The 20,738-nt window shown below is 41.7% G+C and overlaps 3 protein-coding genes across 3 annotated transcripts; 1 reads left to right on the top strand and 2 right to left on the bottom strand.

Moving 5' to 3' along the window:
* LOC128859177 (protein suppressor of forked) lies at positions 1-3,840 on the top strand. Its single transcript, XM_054095951.1, has 10 exons — positions 1-277; positions 354-676; positions 739-1,014; positions 1,110-1,221; positions 1,279-1,470; positions 2,023-2,214; positions 2,270-2,683; positions 2,754-2,861; positions 3,158-3,449; positions 3,528-3,840. The coding sequence occupies exons 1-10, from the start codon at positions 245-247 to the stop codon at positions 3,752-3,754; spliced, it is 2,169 nt and encodes a 722-aa protein (XP_053951926.1). The 5' UTR covers positions 1-244; the 3' UTR covers positions 3,755-3,840.
* A 2-nt stretch (positions 3,841-3,842) lies between these two features.
* On the bottom strand, positions 3,843-9,994 carry LOC128859176 (uncharacterized). Its single transcript, XM_054095950.1, has 6 exons — positions 9,284-9,994; positions 8,980-9,204; positions 6,248-7,117; positions 6,030-6,182; positions 5,517-5,873; positions 3,843-5,450 (listed from the first exon to the last, which is right to left on the bottom strand). Exons 1-6 carry the CDS (start codon positions 9,728-9,730, stop codon positions 4,383-4,385), a joined length of 3,120 nt encoding a protein of 1,039 aa, XP_053951925.1. The 5' UTR covers positions 9,731-9,994; the 3' UTR covers positions 3,843-4,382.
* Positions 9,995-15,115: 5,121 nt separating this feature from the next.
* On the bottom strand, positions 15,116-17,687 carry LOC128856755 (alkaline phosphatase). The gene is made up of 4 exons (XM_054092071.1): positions 17,281-17,687; positions 16,783-17,123; positions 16,134-16,661; positions 15,116-16,065 (listed from the first exon to the last, which is right to left on the bottom strand). Exons 1-4 carry the CDS (start codon positions 17,351-17,353, stop codon positions 15,343-15,345), a joined length of 1,665 nt encoding a protein of 554 aa, XP_053948046.1. The 5' UTR covers positions 17,354-17,687; the 3' UTR covers positions 15,116-15,342.
* Positions 17,688-20,738: the final 3,051 nt, after the last annotated feature.

Genomic DNA, 20,738 nt, shown 5'->3' with positions numbered 1-20,738 from the left:
TTCACATTTTTTATACATGCTAAGGCAAAGTTTACTATCACTTCTGGCGTCTTTTGCGAATTTCTGAAATTTGCGACAAATTAAGAAATATATTAGAAGAAAACTATTGAAATTTCGCAAAACGAAGTACAGTTTGTATACAATACGTGATTTTGTGCGGGTATAACAATATATATATATATCTGTTGAGCGGCACTACAAAGGATAGCAACAACCGCGTGTGCCGGTACTTAAAGCAATAATCATGTCTGTACGGGAGCAAATTAAAATTGATATAGTAAGTAGATGTCGCGAAATGATTAAGATATATTTGAATATCTGAATTTTTTGTGAATATCAAAATTTTCGTGCAGGAATGGGGCCACGAACGTTTGGTGCGGTCTCAACAGGTGGTGGAGATGCGTCCCTATGACATCGAATCGTGGTCTGTGTTGTTGCGTGAGGCACAAACTCGGCCGGTAAACGATGTACGCAGCTTGTATGAATCACTGGTGAATGTATTCCCGACTACAGCGCGTTATTGGAAAATCTACATCGAGCAGGAGATGAAGGGTAGAAACTTTGAACGTGTTGAAAAGTTGTTTCAGCGTTCTTTAGTAAAAATTTTAAATATCGACTTGTGGAAGTTATATCTGACTTATGTAAAGGAGACAAAAGCTGGGTTAAGCACGCACAAGTACGATTTTTTGTTACGACAATTTAATGCATTCAAAATTAAATTTGATTTTTTTGTTATAGAGAAAAGCTTGCGCAGGCCTACGACTTTGCTCTAGAGAAAATTGGCATGGACTTGCATTCGTTTTCCATTTGGCAGGATTATATAAATTTTCTGCGCAGTGTTGAAGCAGTGGGTAGTTACGCGGAAAATCAAAAAATAACAGCTGTACGACGAGTTTATCAGAAAGCGGTGGTTACGCCCATAGTCGGCATCGAACAATTATGGAAAGACTATATTGCGTTCGAGCATAATATTAACCCAATAATATCGGAGAAGATGACTTTAGAACGTTCTAAGTAGGTGCATGTTGTTGTTGTTATTATTGTTGTTGTAACAGCATAATATCTATTTGTGTAACTTCGATTTGTGTTATAAAAAAATCTGCCTGCAGGGACTATATGAACGCACGCCGAGTTGCCAAGGAGCTTGAAATACTTACCAAAGGACTGAATCGCAATTTACCTGCTGTACCACCAATGCTATCCAAAGAGGAAATGAAGCAGGTAAATCTGCCACACTAATATTTCCCTACTACAACTAATTATTTTTATGTATTTCAGGTTGAACTGTGGAAAAAATTTATTGCTTTCGAGAAATCAAATCCACTACGAACTGAGGATACAGCACTAATAACGCGTCGTGTCATGTTTGCAACGGAACAGTGTTTGCTGGTGCTCACTCATCATCCGGCGGTGTGGCATCAAGCCGCACAGTATCTCGATCAAAGCGCTCAAGCGTTAGCAGAAAAAGGCGTGCGTATTGTGTTGCATAAACTTATAATTGTATTTTTAGAATTTCACAGTTGCACCAGTATACTTTTACTGCCACTCCAACTTTACCACGCATTTGTGGAGTGCAATTTGCGGATGTTGCGAATTTACGGCGTTACTTTGCGCGCAACTATAAATAACTTACGACAGTGCTTACTTGTGCAAGTCCGCAGTTATGCGGGAAAATATGCAAATAAAACGCTGTGTGCTGCGTGCTACGCGCAACACAATATTATTACAAATCGTCCAACTAGTTTCTTTTATTTATACAAAAAACTTGTCCACTGATGCTTGGTTGTATTGATGCAGTTGCATGTGATTTTTGTTAATTAAAACAAAGAAATAATTATACGAATTATGAAAAATGCTCAGTTGCTATAAATGTGAAATAAATAGTTTTGTGTTCCGCTAATCATGCAAGTGCAATGATGCTTCCAACGACATCGCCCACTCACTGTGTTCACTTGTAAATACGAGACCACTTGTTTCATTCACTTAAAATTGTTGTAATACTCACTTTTTTCTCATCCACAGGATACGCAAGCTGCTAAAATCTTCGGCGATGAATGCGCTAACATATTAGAGCGTTCGATCAACGGCGTTTTAAACAAAAATGCTTTGCTCTACTTTGCTTATGCCGACTTCGAGGAGGGACGCATGAAGTACGATAAAGTACATGCTATGTACAATAAATTACTGTCCATACCGGATATTGATCCGACACTGGTATGCAATATGCGCTCGTTATGAAAACATTAAGCAATTTTCTACCCTTCCATAGGCTTATGTGCAATATATGAAATTTGCGCGTCGCGCGGAGGGCATCAAATCGGCGCGCGCTGTCTTCAAGAAAGCGCGTGAAGATGTGCGCTCACGCTATCACGTTTTCGTTGCCGCTGCTCTGATGGAATACTACTGTTCGAAGGATAAGGATATTGCTTTTCGTATTTTCGAACTTGGTTTGAAGCGCTTTGGCGGTAGTCCAGAGTACGTCATGTGCTACATTGATTACTTGTCACATTTGAATGAGGATAATAACACGCGCGTGCTGTTCGAGCGCGTACTATCGTCAGGTGGCCTCACACCAACGCTCAGTGTGGATGTGTGGAATCGCTTTCTGGAATTCGAGTCCAACATTGGCGATCTCTCGAGTATTGTAAAAGTGGAGCGACGGCGAAGCGCTGTGCTGGAAAATGTGAGTAATAGCTGGCGGTTAGAGGTTAGAGACTTGAGCTGGTTGTAAACTTTTCGCCCTTTATTTACAGCTGAAGGAGTATGAAGGTAAGGAGACTGCACAGTTGGTGGATCGCTACAAATTTTTGGATCTTTATCCCTGCACAAGCGTTGAGCTGCGCTCTATCGGTTACACAGAGGTGAGTTGAAGTTTGCTAATATTGAATTCTACCAACAAAAAGGCTACACATTATTATTATTTGTATACGTTTGTAATTGAAACTTCAATGCTGCTTGCGCTGAAAACGCTAGAAAATTTACGTAAGTTTGCCAACTGGCTGCTTCAGCATTTTCTTTTCATGTCGTACGCTACAAATGCCCATAGCGTCACTCTCCTCACCTCATTAGAAGATTCTGCATAGTTTTCGAGTTATTGACAAATCATTTACTATATTTTAAATGTAACAGTTATTAACTGTCTCTATCGATCTTCCAGAATGTTGGTATCATGACGAATAAATCACTAGCCGCCACAGCTGCTAAACCAGATGAACCCGATGTGGAACAGGTTGTCTCATTGCCACGCCCTGACTTCTCACAAATGATACCCTACAAGCCGAAAGTGAATTCGCATCCCGGCGAGCACCCGCTTGCAGGTGGCACCTTCCCACAGCCGCCCGCATTGGCTTCGCTATGTGCACAGCTGCCGCCGCCGGTCTCCTTCCGCGGCCCGTTTGTCTCCATTGAAATGCTTTTCGACATTTTCAACCGCATCAAGCTGCCAGATGGTGCGTATTTTCTTTGCTGTTGTCAAACAAATTTGTTCTTTTGCCAATTTATCACCATTTACAATTTGCCCTTTATAGCTGTTCCCCTGCCCGTCGGTGATCATGGTTGCGATACTAAACTCTTTGATCTGGCCAAGTCGGTGCATTGGATTGTCGATGACAGCGTGTGTACCGGCGATGCGGGTAGCCTGAAGAGACGGCGCATGCTACCCGGTGGTGACGACAGCGATGAGGAGACGCAGACACCGGCGCCACCCGCCAATGACATATATCGTTTGCGACAGCAAAAACGATTCTCCAAATAAACTATGCATTAACACATTTTAATATACATTTAAATATACTTATAGCTCTTGGAACTTAGTAAAAGCGCTGAATTTTACAACGTAAACGTAGTTTTGTCAAAATATTTATTTTTTATTAATACTTAACAAAATGAGTAGGCTGATTTTTAATTGACTATAAAAGTAGCTTAGAAATTTTATGAAAATCAGAAGTGGGATATAATTGTTCGGCTCGAACAATATAAGCAGCAGAGTTCAATAATTAAAGGGTAATCCGCAAGGGATGTAATAAAACATTCGTTCAATTTAATACTAATTTTTAAGTTTCGGTTTAAGTCAAGGCGCATTCAATGGATAAAAAAAAATCTAATCAGCCGGATTATTGCTATCACATTTAATAGATTCTCCTTGGTTTAAGTAATATTTTCTATAAAGAGAAATTTCTAAAAATTTCCTTCTGACAACACTATCCGTGGCGATGTCTCGTCTGTTCTCTATGCAGGCTTTCTTCCAGTTGTTTTTGTTGTTTTAACTGGTAACGCGTTAGTTGTAGCCGTTATTGCGTGCGAAATTCCACAAAGTATTGTATAATGTTGACTACAGCAAGAGCGGCATCCCGGTGGGTTATATACATTTAAATCATGGTAGCTCAACCTGTTTCCTCCTTCTCATCTTTTGCATGCCCTCCATTCTTCTTCGCTCGCTCCTTTGCAAACTCGGTGGGGTGATGCCGTCTGCGATGCTTGTACAGCCCCGCGAACTGTGCAAACTGCTGGCAGCACATTTTACACTTGTATCGCTTCACATCCGAGTGCAGCAACATGTGCGCATAGTAGCTTGATCCCGCACCAAAGTCCTTGCCGCAAATAGGGCACACCTTTTCGCGTATATTCATGTGTGTGCGCATGTGACGCTCGCATTCGAAGGCTGTGTAGAATGCCTTGCCGCACAGCTCACATGGATGATCGCGTTGATTGCTATGACGCTTAATGTGCTGGTTGAGCTTACTGCCGCTTACGTAGCACGCACCACACTGGTCGCATATGAAAGGACGGCTCTTGGTGTGCGAGCGTTCGTGTAAGCGCAGCGTGGCGGCATCAAAGAACTTTTTCGGACATTTCGCGCAGGCGTGTGTGCGTTGATTGGTATGTCGCTTAAGGTGGCATTTTAGATTGCGCAGCATGGTGAAACTCATGCCGCAAATGTGGCAGACGTTGGCAAGTGCAGCGGCTTTCTTTTCGGGCACCGTTTCCGGCGTGCGCGTTGAGCTATCGACTTTACGTCTGCTTTTGTTGCTGTGCTCTTTTCGCATATGACGCTCTATTTCGGTATGTTTCTTGTATTGCACGCCACATTTTGGGCAAATGAAAGGTGCCACATGTGGATCTAAGAAATTTAGTAGTTCATAGTACTCATAGCAGGGTTTGTATATTTCGCCTTGCTGTTCGGCAGCAAAACGACGCTCCTTCTCGATCCGATAGGTGCAGCGAAATTCAACAATTCGCTGTTTAAGCTTCAGTGGTGAAATATTTATATTGTGCGCGTCACGTAACTTGTCGCTCATCGATTTGAAAAGCCCTTGACGCAAACAGCGACGCTTGAACTGGGTATGCTGGGTATTCCACAGTTGCGGATACTCGTCATATACCTTGATAATTTTCTGATTTTGCTGCTTGGTGAGCAAGAGTTTTGGCGCATCGCTAGCCTGCTCTGTCAGCTGCAAACAAACGTTATTTTAGAACGAATATAATTTCTATTTTCCGCCTCCCCTTATATTACGTACCACTTGACCCAAAAAAGCGAAATCATCGTAGAAACACCATCTCGTACCTCCACCTTCCACCTCGATGCGTTGTCGCTCACGCTTGTAATATTTAACATAGTCGTGCATTTTGCGATGCACTGTGGTCCAGGTGTAACGCATTTGGAAGTGTGAGTTTAGTTGTGACGTCATTTGGCGCCAGGCATTGCGACGTCGTTCACGTGTGCTGAAGTCTGCGTGGTCGGGGTCCCAAAGCATTGGATATTGCTCATAGAGCCGGATCAGCTTGTGCGTTTGATCGGGCGTGAGCCGAGCAAAGGACTCTGTTTCGATAATATCCGCATCATTGTCTGCCTCAACTTCATTTTGATCATCCAACTAAAATAGAAATTTTAGAAATAAGTGAAGGTGCTTAAATCAAGAGTACTTTTTCATTCCGTTTAGCCAAACGTATGCCGGGGCAGGTACCAGAACTTTTTTCACAATATTATGATACCGTCCTCCTTAACTTATATCGAAGAACAGTATACTCACATCTCGTAAAATACCGGAATCGCCATTCGAGGAATCATATTCCTCCGAAACCATTTTTTCATCCGCCATGCCCACTACATCTAGGGGACTATTGCTCACATTCGCGCTCATCGTAGATGTGCTTACTTCTGGTTCTTGTGTATTGAAATTGTACTGAAAATGTAGAAAATTTCGTAAAATACTGCTAAGTAAATTCTGTACTCTTAGACACCACTTACCGCCCTCGGCAGCTCTATTACTTCCAAAATTTCTATTTTGTTTCTTTTTCGTATTTTGTTTCTCTTTTCTACCATAGGCTCCATCTCTGCATTTGTGTGATAACCAGAGGGCACTACCAGCGTAGGAGCTGCTATTTCAGTCGCTTCTAAGTTTCCCTCATTTTGTTGGAAAGTTTTCGTATCTGTCTGGGCGGGGTATGCGCTTCCAATCTTTGGCATTTCAATTTCTAATTCATTCCCACAGCACTCCAACTTATTTGCTGCAAGTGTTTTCGCGGGTGGCATGCCGGCCACATTCTCCATTGCCACTTCGAAACTTACTTGCTCTGAGCTCATGCATTGTAGGAATTTTATTTCCTCATCATTCTTTGCTACTTCCGTGTTTTCTTTCTTTTCACTGACTTTCTCTGCCTCTGCATCCTCCTTTTCTTCTACTCTTTCTTTGTTTTCTTTGTTGTGCATATACTCCCCGTTTTGTGGCATATTGCCTTCTGAGCTTGCGCAACATTTTGTCGCATCTTTGCAAATCCTATTGCAAATCTTACACAGCTGCGGCTCGATGTGCTCCTTCAAAAATCGCAGCCGCTCATAGAATTCAAAGGAGGTCGTGTACGGTTGACCCTCCAAATGGCTTTTCAGTTCTTCGAGCTTCGCGAGGCGGCACCGTTTTCGCAGCATATTCAGCCGACGTTGCACGGCGTGTGGTTTGAGATTTATTCCATGTTGCTTCAATTCGAGACTGATGCTGCGGTATGCCTTCGCCTGCGTCTCGGATTTTAGATCGATTTTGTGTTGCTTATGCCAGAGCTCGGGAAATTTCTCATAGATCTCGATTAATTTCTCGGTTTTGAGACGTTGAAGGGCGGGGTTCTGTAAAGTAAATGAAAAAAGTATGAAAAATATTCATAAATTATTAAATGCTAGATAACGTATGGATACAAATTATGGATACAAATGCTGCCGAATAAGGGTGATTGCAACCTTTACTGTATGTTACGGAACTTTGACGTCAGGATATTGACTACTTTGCGCGAAGAAAGTAAAGCTAATGTCATCGATCAGGTCATGCCATGGTGTGAAATTTGGAGTTTGCTACCCCAAGAGGCTGTCCGTTGTTGTTGCAGCAGCAGAAGACATTTCTGGTACATTTTGCTTGAAAAGCATTCATCTGCCCCCGTGAGGATTTTGGTGCCTTTGCGGTAATCTTCTATTTGACCGCAAAACTTCGGCAGATTTCTGTTGGATTCACGGACCACGGTTGCTGACATGGTACCAAAGTCCTTGAGAGGGGCTTCATTTGAGCTCTTCAAAAATCACCGAATTAAACGCTCAATCACACTTCCTTAACCGTGGTTGCCAAAGTTCACTGATTGGCTCTTTTGCAGAGGAGTTTTTGTGAGTTCTGTGCAACAATCTGGGAAGGTCCACTAAGACAATATATAGGGTTTTCCAAACAGGTGTTATTTTGATATTCAAAGAAAAATGCTATTTTTTAATAAAAGGTGGTTCAGCTACAAAAGCCGGTGTTGATTTTGAATAAAATACAATTTTTTTAGGAAATTATTGTCACTTCTCTTTATTATGATAATATTGGTTGGCGGCGGCACACCTCCATCCGATGGTCCAAATTTTCGATGACGCTGAGGCATAATTGAGGTTCTATGCCGTTAATGTGCCGAATTATCTCATCCTTTAGCTCTTGAATTGTTGCTCGCTTATCGACGTACACCTTTTCTTTCAAATAACCCCAAAGAAAGAAGTCCAGCGTTGCCAAATCACATGATCTTGGCGGCCAATTGACATCGCCGCGACGTGTGATTATTCGGCCATCAAATTTTTCGCGCAAAAGAGCCATTGTTTCATTAGCTGTATGGCCAGTGGCACCGTCCTGTTGAAACCACATATCGTCCACATCCACATCTTCCAATTCGGGCCATAAAAAGTTCGTTATCATCTCACGATAGCGAACACTATTCATAGTAACTGCCTGACCGGCCTCATTTTGGAAAAAATACGGCCCAATAAACCGCAACAAACAGTCACTCTTTGTGGGTGCATTGGTTTTTCGGCAATCACTTTTGGATTATCATTCGCCCAAATGCGGTAATTCTGCTTATTGACGAATTCACTGAGGTGAAAATGTGCCTCATCACTGAAGATGATTTTCTTCGAAAATTGGTCATTCACTGTTGCCATTTCCTGTCACCATTCTGACCATTGACGACGCTTGAAATGGTCAAGAGGCTTTAGTTCTTGAGTCAATTGCACCTTGTAAGTGTGTAAATGCAAGTCTTTATGCAAGTCTCGGATGCTCTTAGAAATCTACGGCTCTGATGCAGCAGTTTCTAAAGACCAGGTCTTTTTCTATACTGACTGCTGGACCCCTCGGACTATCAATGCGAAAACATGGCAATCACGGAGAGGCAATTAACATCTTCACAGGCTTCGGCCTTATGAATGTCGTCATCGATCGAATATCGATCACTACCTATCGCAGGCAAAAAACTCGAATCCTCTCTTGAGACCCAGGTACCACTGGCATACTTAGGATACTCCGAAAAGGTCATTGTCGACTTATATCCTAAACTTTCGGTCAAATATCTAAATGTACTCCCAAAAATCAAATAAATAAAATAAACAAAACATGTTTTTATCTTATGAATGAAAGGCGGAAGATGCACAATGGCCTAAGCTTTGGGCTACATGTAATGAATTAACATTAATTTACATACCTCAACCCGTTTTTTCATAAACACCGCCATGGTGTCTGTTTGAGCGCTATTCACTGTCATGCCTTCGGTTTCATTCCCCCGCGTCTTCTCCACACACAACTTGCTATCAACTTCTGCTGCGCCTAAACTACTTGTCGTGCTAATGAGCGTCTCTTCGAAGTCCGTAGCTGAGCGGAGAGCGATGTCAAAAGAGCGTGACAATGCGCTTTGCTCATTTTCATAAACCTTTTTTGTATAGAAATATTAAAAATCGAAAATTAAATTTTTCTTCGCTTCCTCTTCACCCAATCTCGCGTTTACTCACTGCTGTTGCTTGACATGACCCACTTTCTGCCAAAGCTGCCACTGCTACCTCCACTTCTCCTCCGATTTCCCACACTGTGTATGCTGCTGATTCAATGTTTTCACCTCCAAATTCAGTATTGTTGTTCGTTGAGCTTATTCGCTCCGCTACCGCTGCCCAACGAGTAGGTAAAGTCTCACAACTTTCGTTTGTCGTTGTATCTGGCAGTGAGGCATGCGCCTCTGCGGTCCAATCGTAATGCCAGATATCCATATGCTCGGCAAACTCGGAAAGCGTACAGAGAGGTCGCTCCTCGCAGAGCAGACATTCGATGGCGAAGAGTTCGCCGACACAGTCCCAAACAAACACTTCACCACATTTTAAACGTTGCTGGCTTAATTGATATGTTGGCATTGTTGTTGCATGCGTGGCCGTCGCGCAGGCGCCACCAATGGGTTCGTTAAACATAACAAATTTCGATTGTTTGGAAGTAAATAAAGACTAAAAATTAAACTTTCCCTGCGGCATACCAAAAACGATTTCTAAGAATGTCTACTTCACTTATAAATGCGATTTGATGACGTCGCACTTAAAGTTAGAAAAAGAATACAAACAAAGTTTGTATTGAACGCAGCTTAACCATGCCAATCAGCGCACACACAGAAATATTGTCCCGATCACGATGACAGAGCGACGATGACTACGGTAAAGTGCGCCAGTTGAGGCTGAGATTGATGAAAATCACTGGCTCGAATAGTGCGGAGAAGCAGACACAAAAAAAAAAAAACAAGAAACGACACTCGACTACGTGTAATGGGCCAACTGGCCGTAGCCAAAAACGGGAGCCACAGCGACTGCACACGCAATAAAAGGGCGGCAGTAGGGGAAAGTAACTCTAACGAAGCCACCAAATGAAATCACAAAATCATAACAAAGCCAATACCACAAAATCAACGGGGCAAACAAAAGGCCTACAAAAAAAAAAAAAAAACTCAGCACGGGGGACGTCGACGACGGAGCAGAGTTGAATGAACGAAGAAGCAGAGGAGAAGAGCAGAGTGGCCGGTAAACAACAGGTATTTGAATGCTTTGGCTGGTTGACTGGCGGCAGCAACAGGTAGCGTGCCCAGCGACTACCGGCTTAAGACAATGCAGAAGAGCCAGACTCGTTGCCAACAAAAGCCAATTGGTGACACATACACAAACACGCGCGCATGTGTTGAAATGCCTTTCTCGTTGGCTGTGTGTAGGCAAAAGGGCTAAGTGGCTTTATATTTACCTACAATTTGTTTACTCTAAACGTTTGCATACAGTGCTTTACAAAAGTAAATGCACCGCAGATTCCTTTACTTGTTTATGCCATACAAATTTTCTATAGCTGCTTTTGATTCACCACTTTCCTGTACGCCAAGCGAAACATTTCTATGTAAAAGCAACAAAAGTTTAGCGGTATTCAAGCAGCTTGTGCCACCAGTGCTTCCAAGTTTAAGAAGGCATATTGTTTAACTATATTTGCTTGCCAAATTTAATCGTTCTCTATTTATTTGTATACTTTAAGATACATTTGGTCTCGTTTGCGTTTCTTTGATCACAACAAAATGCTTTACATTTTTTTTCTTCGCTAATTGTCAAAACAAAAATATTGCAGTGCTGCCAAATCATATTGCAACCTTGGATTCAGTTTTTTTGATTTTTTCAATACTTATTTGTATTTGGAATTAATGGTTGTAATGTTTTTATCACATTTTGTGGTGGGCGTCTTCATGTTGTCTCCTAAACGGGAGATCTCTAAACTTCTCTGTTGCTTTCTTATGGCAAATGATATTTTAGAAGCTGATTTTGATAACAGAACTGAAAACGGTAGTTTGACATTGCCAGGCAAAAGCCAAATACAATTTAAGTTCCTTTTAATGACACAGTGAGTGTCAGTCTGATTTCTTTATGTTAATCATCAGCATCAGACAGCATTACAGCTTCATTCGCAATTTTCTTTCAGTCGTTACGATTTTTGGCTGTTTCTCTCCAGTTCTTTACGTGCGTCTTTTTCAGGCCACTGATGACTTGGTCTAGCCAGTGCACTTTTGGCCATCCCACAGTGCGGCCGATTCCCAAAAAGCTGGCCAAAAGTCGAAAAAAAAGTTTCTAGATAGAGTTTTTTTTGTCTTTGGGTTGGCTACAGTAATGCCTTGAGTAGTGAAAACCGTTCATAGCAACGTCCTGTACCCTAAGTATCCTCTGTATTTTCAGTCGCAACGTGGCCTTCGTTTGAGCATCGTATTACTGTCGATGAATAGTGAAAGTTGTACACATTGGAAAGATTTTGTAATGGAGTAAATTGAACAAAACCAAATGGAATCATCTTCGGAAGGTTAGTAAAATACGAGAAATCTTTAGTACATATCAATACCTCGACACAAAATTTTTAGCTGCAGCAATACGTAGATACATTTTTTGCAATTTTTTTATAAAATTTGAGTTTTCAAACTGTATAGTAATACAACGCCGTCATATGCTGCTTTGAAACCTATTAAAGGTTACTCAAAAAAGTAATGGTTACTGAATAAAACAAGATTCAGCTGCTACCACTTGCTAATCAGCGACCCCGAAAACATATAAATTTACATGCATCTTGATTATGTTCTTGAATATACGCTATTTCACGTGAGGGGGTGGCCAATAGAGGTGGAAGGGGGTGGATTTTCAAAATTTTAAGATCAAATTCGTAATCAGCGACCCCGACAACCCTCGAGTAAGAAATTTTGAATCAATTACTTAATTTTTTGAGTTTTGGCCAACTTTTCGGGAATCGTCCTCGTGCCTTCGAAACCAGCGGATTATAAGTGGATTATAAATTTAATATTTAGTATTTTTAAAAGTAAAAAAAATCCAATTTCTGCATAGAGTAAAATAATTTTAAATTAAGTCTTATAGGTATACTTAAACAGTTGATTATTATTTGCAATACTTATTGTATTCAATAAAACAGTTTTATCTTTGAGGACCACTGTTGGCATACTCGTATATATGTGTGTGTATGCGTGCGCCTAAGAGAACTCAAATGCTTCTCTTATGCTGAACGTCATTTGAAACAGAGAGGAGAAATGCTATTTTCGTTGCCCATTGTTAGACAGCTGATTTGCTTTTCTGTTGTGCATAAACAAAACCGGTTAGTCTGTGAGTCGCTACTCGAAACGGAAAATTCAATATCAGCTTAAAAGGTTACCTGTTTGAGAGCAAATATTAGGTTTACAATTATTTACACACCCATTTGAGTATATATTTATGTATGTGTGTGTATGTGTATTAAGTGTCAACTGAATTGATTTTACGTGTAAAAATTCAATGCAATAAATTCAAGTTTTCTTAGAAAATATGCCAGCAATTCCAGTCATTTCAAGTCAGCCCCTATAGCCGTAACGACTACGTACCCTGTAGGAAAATCCACTAGTACCGAACTTATGCGCTTAGAGGGAATTGAGAATCATGAGAATCAGTTCGCATGCCTTCTCTTTTCTATGAAAACAACTGCTGAATTTTGCATAACGATTTCCTTGGATGCCAATCGCCATCGAGCGATGTCTCTTTGATTGTCCGAGATCCTGCATACTAGTCTTGAACTCGAAAAATTATATTCCGGATTTACACGAGGAAACATTTGGAAGGGAAACATTTTGCTCATGGGAGAAGGACGAACGGGGAAAAGAGAGGGGTTTTTTTGTTTTCCGTACTGGCGACACACTTTTTGCTTTTTATTCGTATTGACAAACTTAAAGAAGTAAACGTCTAATGCAACGAATGTTGCCGTAACAATTTTTCCTGTGTGACTCCGAATGAAACATCAAAAGAGAATTTCCAGTGCCTCCCTTCCAGATGTTTCTATGTGTAAATCTGGACATATTGCATGCAAATTGTAACTGTGTCGCCGACGTAGTAATCAGTAAGGAGGGTAGAGTATCAGCCTACCCATACTCCTATGTATTGGCCTACGGTTCTGGTGGTCTTGGGTTAAATTTTTAGGAGCGTACAGACATTTTTGTGATTTTTCTTGAATGATTGTGTTTCAATACACTAATTGGGTAATTCGCATCTGACTTCTGAAATAATAAGTTACATTCATTGAATTCGAAAGAAATTCCATCACCATACGAATTCGCGTTGGACGCTGTAGTCATTCCACGATCGTAGCTCGCAATGCGCTGACACAGGCTGACAAAATTTAATTGACTTTCAGAACTAAGAGCAAGACTACAATTGTCTTTGATGTTGATTATTTGATGATATGTTAAGTCCGAATATGACCTCAGAGTCATCATTTTCCCCATCAATTCCTAGAGTTCTAAATTATTAAAATACGTGGGTTTTGGCTACATTTAAGATTTTACGAGTATAACAACGAAAAAAATCATTATTTTTCTCGGAGAAATCTTTTGTTTTTACCTGCAGTTACCTGCGCTTACTTGTGGGTTGTTTAGGAGATGGAGAGCTGCACTTTGATAAACTTCAATAAAATGGTCATTATGTTACATAACCTCCAATATAGCCAAAAATATTAATTTCAACACATTTAAGACGGCATATCTCGAAAGTCAGGTACTGCGGCTATTCTAAGTTCATGTTCGTATTTAGTATGTCAGAAACCTTTCCAAAAGTGTGGTCTGTCTCTTGATTAAAAATTTGTGCCGATTTGCATTATTTGCATTTACTCTTCGACCTTCGACCCTGTCATGTTTTGTAGACAAATTTTGCTATTTCAGGCAAAATGGTTGAAAGTTGGCAAAACTATATTAGTTCTAAAACATAAACTTTCATTTACTCAGGCTATTCCTGCAGGGACATACATACATACCGTTGTATGTGTGTGTTAAAGCTATGGCTATTAAAGTTATGCAGGAATGCTTAGCCCTTAGCTAATGACGTCTCTAAATAAAAATAACTCTAATGGTCTGTGGTCTGAGTACATAGACGGGCTTATGCCGATCGCGTTAACCCCAGCTTCAGTCAACTCCTTCGAGGCAGAATCTACCTCAACTATTTCATTCATCCTTTTGTATTTATTCCTAGAAGCGATAACGACCAACTCGCTTTGCGACTTCCACAACATACGATTAGACGGTTCCGGAACATCTGAGATTTAATTAGTTGCGCCCAATCGCAGCATTTTCGAGAAGTTTTGCTTGGCATATCAACTACTACTAATTAGAAGGCTTTGAATTTGGTCTTTGTTTGTCAAACAGACCGAATCACACAACACAAATTGGATGCGGAACCCGCTTCTATAATAATATTTCTTGACAAATTGTCACACAACCTTAAGTTATTTGTTTTTGTACTTTCACGAACTCGGCTATGGCGGTCCTCTAGCGTATAATTAGGCGTCAGTTATGGGTTAGAGGTACTTTAAAAGGCTTGAAAGTACAAGAAGAGGATACCAACTCAACTAACCGTTACGAAAGTTTAAAAGTAAATAAATAAATAAATAATTGGCGCGTACACTTCTGTTAGGTGTTTGGCCGAGCTCCTCATCCTATTTAAGGCGTGTGTCTTAGTTTTGTTCCACAAATGGAGGGACCTTCAGTTTGAAGCCGACTCCGAAACGAAAATGGTTTTTATGAGGATCTTTTTCTAGGCAGAAATACCCTTTTGGAGGTCCGCTATTAGAATTTTATTTTAATTCATGTTGGTCGGCGATTCTAACCTTCGCATTCCCGAATGGTAGTCACGCACCAACCCATTCGGGTACGCCGGCCACCGAAAGTTTTGAAGCAGTTATTATTCCCACGTGTTCCTATTCCCATGTTTAGTAACAACCTATCAACGCCTACCAACTTATATAATACGCCACTGAAAGGCCGATTTAAATTGTCCAATGGGAGGCACCACTTTTATGCGTGGTGCTCCTCATTAATTATGTATTTGGTTGCTTATTTTTTAAGTACATGATTTCCTGAATTTGACTATGCGTCATCCCCTACATATGTATGTGTATATAAATACAATAAATAAACTAAATGATAATGAATATTGTAGCAAATCTAACGCATCAGGTGCTTCCTTCCCAACCCCCTTTCTACCGTCGCCATTCAATCTCTCGCTTTTACCACTCCATCTGTACACGCCGTTCTTCTCACGCTTGTGTCACTCTGCAAACACGCCGCGTAGGCAATCGCATGTGGCAAGAAGTTTTGCTCGTAGTTACCGGTGAAGAGATGCGCAAAAGGACCGCTCGCAAACACGCCTACATCGTCGCCACCGTGCGTTTCCGATTCCAGTGGCACCATCGAAGGGAACTGATAGTCTTTGTTCTTCATGTCGATTTTGTGCAGATTCTTACGTTTAATGGCACCATTCGCTTTGAGCACATTGTATTCGAAACCAGGACCATTGGCATAACTGAGTGTGGCATAGGGCAGATGATCATCACCCAGCTGGCCGTTATTAACGCCAATAATATCATTCTTCCGTGATGAGTAGCCAGCAACGGACATAGTGTGCGAATGATCGGACGTAACGACGGTGAGTGTATTGCGCTCGTCGGTGCGTGAGCGTGCCAAAGTGATGGCCTTATCGAATTCGGCCGTCTCGTCGAGCGCTTTCATGGCGAGCGTGTCATGATGTGCGTGATCAATGCGACCGCCTTCAACGAATAGGAAGAAACCGCGACCGTTGCTTTGACGTTCCAAAATGTCCAATGCGACTGAAGTCATCTCGGCGAGTGAGGGCGTTTGTGTGGCGTCGGCATCGAGATGGAAGGGCAAGTGATTGGCGCCAAAAAGACCCATGACGCGCGAGGTAGAAGCCGGTAGCTGTAGAGAGAAAAAGTGCTTGATAAGTAATTTGTTACTGTTGAAGTTGCGTTTGCTAGTGTACTCACATTCAGCAGCTCGCTACGCGTCTGCACATACTTTGCCGTATTACCATGCATGCCCTGCCATTCTTTAATCAAATTGCGGCCATCCAGCCTCTGACCCAATTCGCCTTCTAATTCGCGCTCGGTGTTCGGTAGAAAGTGTTTACGGCCGCCACCCAAAATAACATTCAATTTACGACCTACGTCACCTTGCACCAGTTGAGCGGCGATATCGGTGCACACAAGCGGATCGCCGTTATCGGATAACACCTCCGCATCATTCTCCCAATTACGATTGGCAATATGTGCGTAAACACCAGCTGGGGAGGCGTGTGTTACTGACGTGGTGGTAACCAGGCCAGTTGCCATGCCGTGTTGTTGTGCCCATGCGGCTATAGAAATGACGTGATGTTGACTGTTGTTTTGACCTAGACAATCATTCGGCTCGATGGCAGCGGATACGCCTATTGTGCCGTAGTTGGTTTTAACACCACCCAGATAAGCGGTGGCGGTGCAAGCAGAGTCCGCGACCTGGGTATTGGTGCAGTAGGTCTGTAATGGAAAGAGTAGTGTGAGCATTTGGGAAATTTTAATGAAGGTATGAGTGAAAAAGTGAGTTGAGTGTGCCCACTTAAATTTATATGAAAAAAGATAACGCTGTGACGAAGCCTACCTTACTGAGACCCACATAGGGGAAACGCTCGAAGCTGTATTGCTTTTCCTCGCCGCCTAAATAGACGCGCCCAGCTGTCAAGGTTGGTATGGACATGCCATCGCCGAGGAAGAATATAATATTTTTTGCAAGATTCATATTTAGTTTTGACTTCTCGGCAATCTGCTTTTCCAGTATATTCTGTGCAATTGAATTCCAGTAATGCGAATATTCTTCTTCCGTTATGGGTGCATCAAAGTTAATAATTGGCATGGAGCGTTTCTGCATGGAGTGAGAAGGCGCAGCGGCCTTGAAATTAAAGATCGGATGCATGTGGCGCTCGCTAGGCTCGTGATGAATGGCTGTATGAAAGGAAAAAGAGAGAAAAATTGAACTCGGTTAAAGCACAATAAAAAAACAAAACTTGAATGCATGTTGCAAGGAAAGCGTTCAACAACGTTGCATATCTATGAACTCAAGCAGCGTCTAGGCTGAAAAAAAGTACAGTCTCGCACTCACCATAACCTAGCGTCCGATATACAGCGAATTGCCACACTAATAATAGTAGAATAGATACGCGTAAACAACACATTTTAAAGGCTTTGTTTTCTGCTTTTGTTAGTGGCCCGAATTATACAGTTTATACGAAAGTCGCTGATCTCCGTCAACGTCCCCTGAGATCCTTTTTAAATTTAGCAAACTAACGCTTTGCTAGTGTACTAAGCAGCTCGCTTTGCTTACAGTTTCGGCACTCACTGATTGAACTCCTCCGCCAACGGTGGTACTTATAGTGATATTGCCGCAAATCTCGTAATAGAGATTCGGGCGGCCGGTCGGTCGCTTATCAGTCACAATGCCGCACTCGGGATGAGTCCAGTGGATTGCCTGTGATCTTGCTGGCCAATGTGCGCTGTTTGCGTACCGAGTGCGTTGAAAAACAGGCGAGCGTTGATAAACAGACGAAGTCGCACTGATGTACATACACACATACATAAATATATGTATGTTTGTGTGTAAATGCATGGATGCGCTTGTTTTTCCATTGTTGGACAAATTGGGCAAAGGCGGCTGTTGTTGTTACTAGTGCCGCACGTTTTTTGTTTTTTCTCTGTTTTGCCTAAACTCGCCAGAACGCTTGTCAATAATTTGTGTGCGCGTATGCGTGTGTGTGAGCAGTGCTACCCTGGCAGGAGGCCCGTCACACATACACAAGCATTTCGAGCGCGCTAATCAGCAGCCTGCCTGTTCACGTGGCGCAGCTGCCGTTCAATGTACGAACATCGAATAATCACGTGAAGTTTGCTGGATAGGCGTTTGTGGCGCCGAAACGTGCTGACATAATTTCTCGCAGGCGGACAACAACACCATAAAATGGAAAAGTTATGAGCGCTATTTATAACATAAATAATAAATGCATGTGCGTATATAATAATTTTCAATTGATAATAAATTTATTTGAAATAAAACTGTATTTTGTAAACAGGCGTCTGTGTGCGTGTGAACTTGTGCAAGTCATAGTTAGTTGGTGTGCAGGCCAAGTCGCTGGCCTAGCGGCTATAAATAATTGAATTGAAGCCAAGCGAGGTGTTTACACAAATAGAAGCGCTTATGAGAGCTGTGTGCATGTATGGGTGTGAGCCTGTATTTGAAATATTGAAAAAAACATGCGGGGTATTGTGAGCATCACGTTTCTCGTGAAAGTAAGGCTGATAAGCGGGACAGGCGACGATGCAAAATATCACAAAAAAAAAAAAAGGAGCACGAGCAAGAACAGCAAGCGTGTCTAGAGATTAAACTATTTTGCAAAAATTAAGTAAAGAATAACTAATTTTTTTACGAAAAATAAACCATACTCCCCTGCACAGGGGCGTAGTTGGTGGCTAATGGTTGCTTAGAGTTTGAAAGCCTGTGTTAACTCATTAGCGCAAGCTGAGTCTAAAAATATTTTTTTAAACACTTTATTGTTATTTCAATTCTAAAAAGGACCGAAGTACCAAAAATAAAATAATATGCAAGCTATAAATAAGTTTGAACTCGTTATAAGGGCGTACCAAAGTACAATAGCGCTTACTCTGAGCAAATATTCATGGACCGCGTCACAGCGGCACACGAAGCTTAACTCAAGCAGCACGTGAGCGTCATAAATGCCGAGCCTCTCTCTACCGATTCGTGATGTGTTTTTCTATAATAATATGACCCCATAGTCTTAGTCATAGTGACACCGCCGGAAGTTTGCGACCGAGTTTGCGGTAACATTCGTAATGCGTGCTTGTTCTTACACAGACCCATCTCCGGGTGGGGAATGGCTATTTCTAACTGCTGAGTCGCAACAGCTACTAGAAAATTTTTAAAAATTATTTCCTATCACTTAAACGATTCACGCGCACTGCAATGAATCTGGCATCTTTGGATTTTCGAGGAGCCTCAGTTGCGACGTTCCCTAATGGCTTTAGTGTAATTGCATGTAGTTATTTCAGCATCTGTGGCTCAAATATCAAATACTAATATAAAAAAACGTATTTAGCAACCCACCTGTGAAAGGAGGGCGACTCTCTCCAACGAAGCCAACAAAACCACGCAAGATATCAGAGAGCGCAAGTGGAGGTGGTTGATGATGAACATAACTGTGAGAGGCTGCCGACTCTCTCCATTTTTTTCCATCTTGTCTACAAGTGGTCTACGGACTTTGCTGCGATCTACCGGCTCTCGGGTTCCAAGGTTTCAAGTTCAAATTGGTTCTAAAATATTAGATATACCCGTGATAGCTCGGATTGAGTTGAAATCAAAAATAGCTATGGAATGAAATGATACGAGCTCAGCAATAATTCATGATGAATTGTACTTATTTTAATGAGCTTGACTCTGGTCTTATATAAGCTTATTAAGTAAAGGACTTTCGCCCGCATAGGTAAATGTTTTATCCTACTTGTTTGTGCTTGAGATGGGTGAGGCTAATGCCAGTTAACACTCTCTTCTCCAGTCAGCTGCAGAGTTGTTCGCCTCACTGTTTTCTTTTACCACGTCTGTGGCTCAGTCATAATTTTTTAATATCTCCGAATATACTTGGGGTCAGGCTGTAGGCCTCTAGTGAAACGTTTAACAACAGAGAATGATTGTGAAAAACGTGCCCTCGTAGGCACCTCTACAGACAGCCTCTTCAGTCATTTGCCTCTTATAGAAACAAATTAAGCTGCATGTCTCAAAGTAAGGGGAAATCGCGGCCTAAAGCTTTCATACACATAATAAGTATCATTTTCAGGAACCTCCCCTCTTCCTGTTATGAAGCATAGCACTACTGATCACAAAAAGTATCTACCATCCTACTGTATATAGTAAATACAGGGTGTTTTTTTAGCTATCGATATCGATAACTATGGTTTGACAGCTGAGAATGGCAAACTGTGTTAAAATTTCTGTTCGGCAAAGTTTGGTTTTGGTTTGCAGCCGCCGTAGCCGAATAGATTGGTGCGTGATTGCCATTCGGAATTCAGATAGAACGTAGGTTCGAATCTCGGCGAAATGAAGAAAAAGTTGTTTCTAATAGTGGTCGCCTCTCGACACGCAATGGCAAACCTCCGAGTGTATTTCTGCCAAGTAAAAGCTCCTCATAAAAATATCTGCCGTTCGGAGTCGACTGTAGGTCCCTCCTTTTGTGGATCAAGACGCACGCCACAAATGGGAGGAGGAGCACGGCCAAACACCCAAAAGGGTGTACGCGCCAATTATATATATTTATAAAAAGTTTGGTAAGTCATCATGAAACGTTTAACGCCAAAAAAAAATCTGTTCGTTAAGCTCATAGATCGCTTTGTCCATTTTACATGCGGCTTACACGTTTCCAAAAATGAATCAGCTAAACATGAACGAAATTTGGCCCCAACAAAACGGCAGAACGTGTCATAAGCGCGCTTAACCATCGACTTATTGCAAAATCATTTTGGTGACAACTTTCCTTCCAGAAGTGGGCCTGTTCACTG

This window comes from Anastrepha ludens, chromosome 3 (assembly GCF_028408465.1).
Source record: "Anastrepha ludens isolate Willacy chromosome 3, idAnaLude1.1, whole genome shotgun sequence".
Classification (NCBI taxonomy): domain Eukaryota; kingdom Metazoa; phylum Arthropoda; class Insecta; order Diptera; family Tephritidae; genus Anastrepha; species Anastrepha ludens.
The sequence above is the reverse complement of the archived record's forward strand: the minus strand, read 5'-3'. Positions and strand labels throughout refer to the sequence as shown.

What these genes read in the sequence shown, in the direction of transcription:
- LOC128856755 (XM_054092071.1), bottom strand. Translation starts at nt 17,353, where the DNA reads ATGTGTTGTTTACGCGTATCTATTCTACTATTATTAGTGTGGCAATTC. An exon ending in ATATCGGACGCTAGGTTATG is followed by an intron (nt 17,124 to 17,280) that starts GTGAGTGCGAGA and finishes CCTTTCATACAG; the next exon opens with CCATTCATCACGAGCCTAGC. An exon ending in CCTATGTGGGTCTCAGTAAG is followed by an intron (nt 16,662 to 16,782) that starts GTAGGCTTCGTC and finishes TTTCCATTACAG; the next exon opens with ACCTACTGCACCAATACCCA.
- LOC128859176 (XM_054095950.1), bottom strand. Translation starts at nt 9,730, where the DNA reads ATGTTTAACGAACCCATTGGTGGCGCCTGCGCGACGGCCACGCATGCA. An exon ending in TTATGAAAAAACGGGTTGAG is followed by an intron (nt 7,118 to 8,979) that starts GTATGTAAATTA and finishes TTTACTTTACAG; the next exon opens with AACCCCGCCCTTCAACGTCT. An exon ending in TAATAGAGCTGCCGAGGGCG is followed by an intron (nt 6,183 to 6,247) that starts GTAAGTGGTGTC and finishes CTACATTTTCAG; the next exon opens with TACAATTTCAATACACAAGA.
- LOC128859177 (XM_054095951.1), top strand. Translation starts at nt 245, where the DNA reads ATGTCTGTACGGGAGCAAATTAAAATTGATATA. An exon ending in GCTGGGTTAAGCACGCACAA is followed by an intron (nt 677 to 738) that starts GTACGATTTTTT and finishes TTTTTGTTATAG; the next exon opens with AGAAAAGCTTGCGCAGGCCT. An exon ending in GCTCTATCGGTTACACAGAG is followed by an intron (nt 2,862 to 3,157) that starts GTGAGTTGAAGT and finishes TCGATCTTCCAG; the next exon opens with AATGTTGGTATCATGACGAA.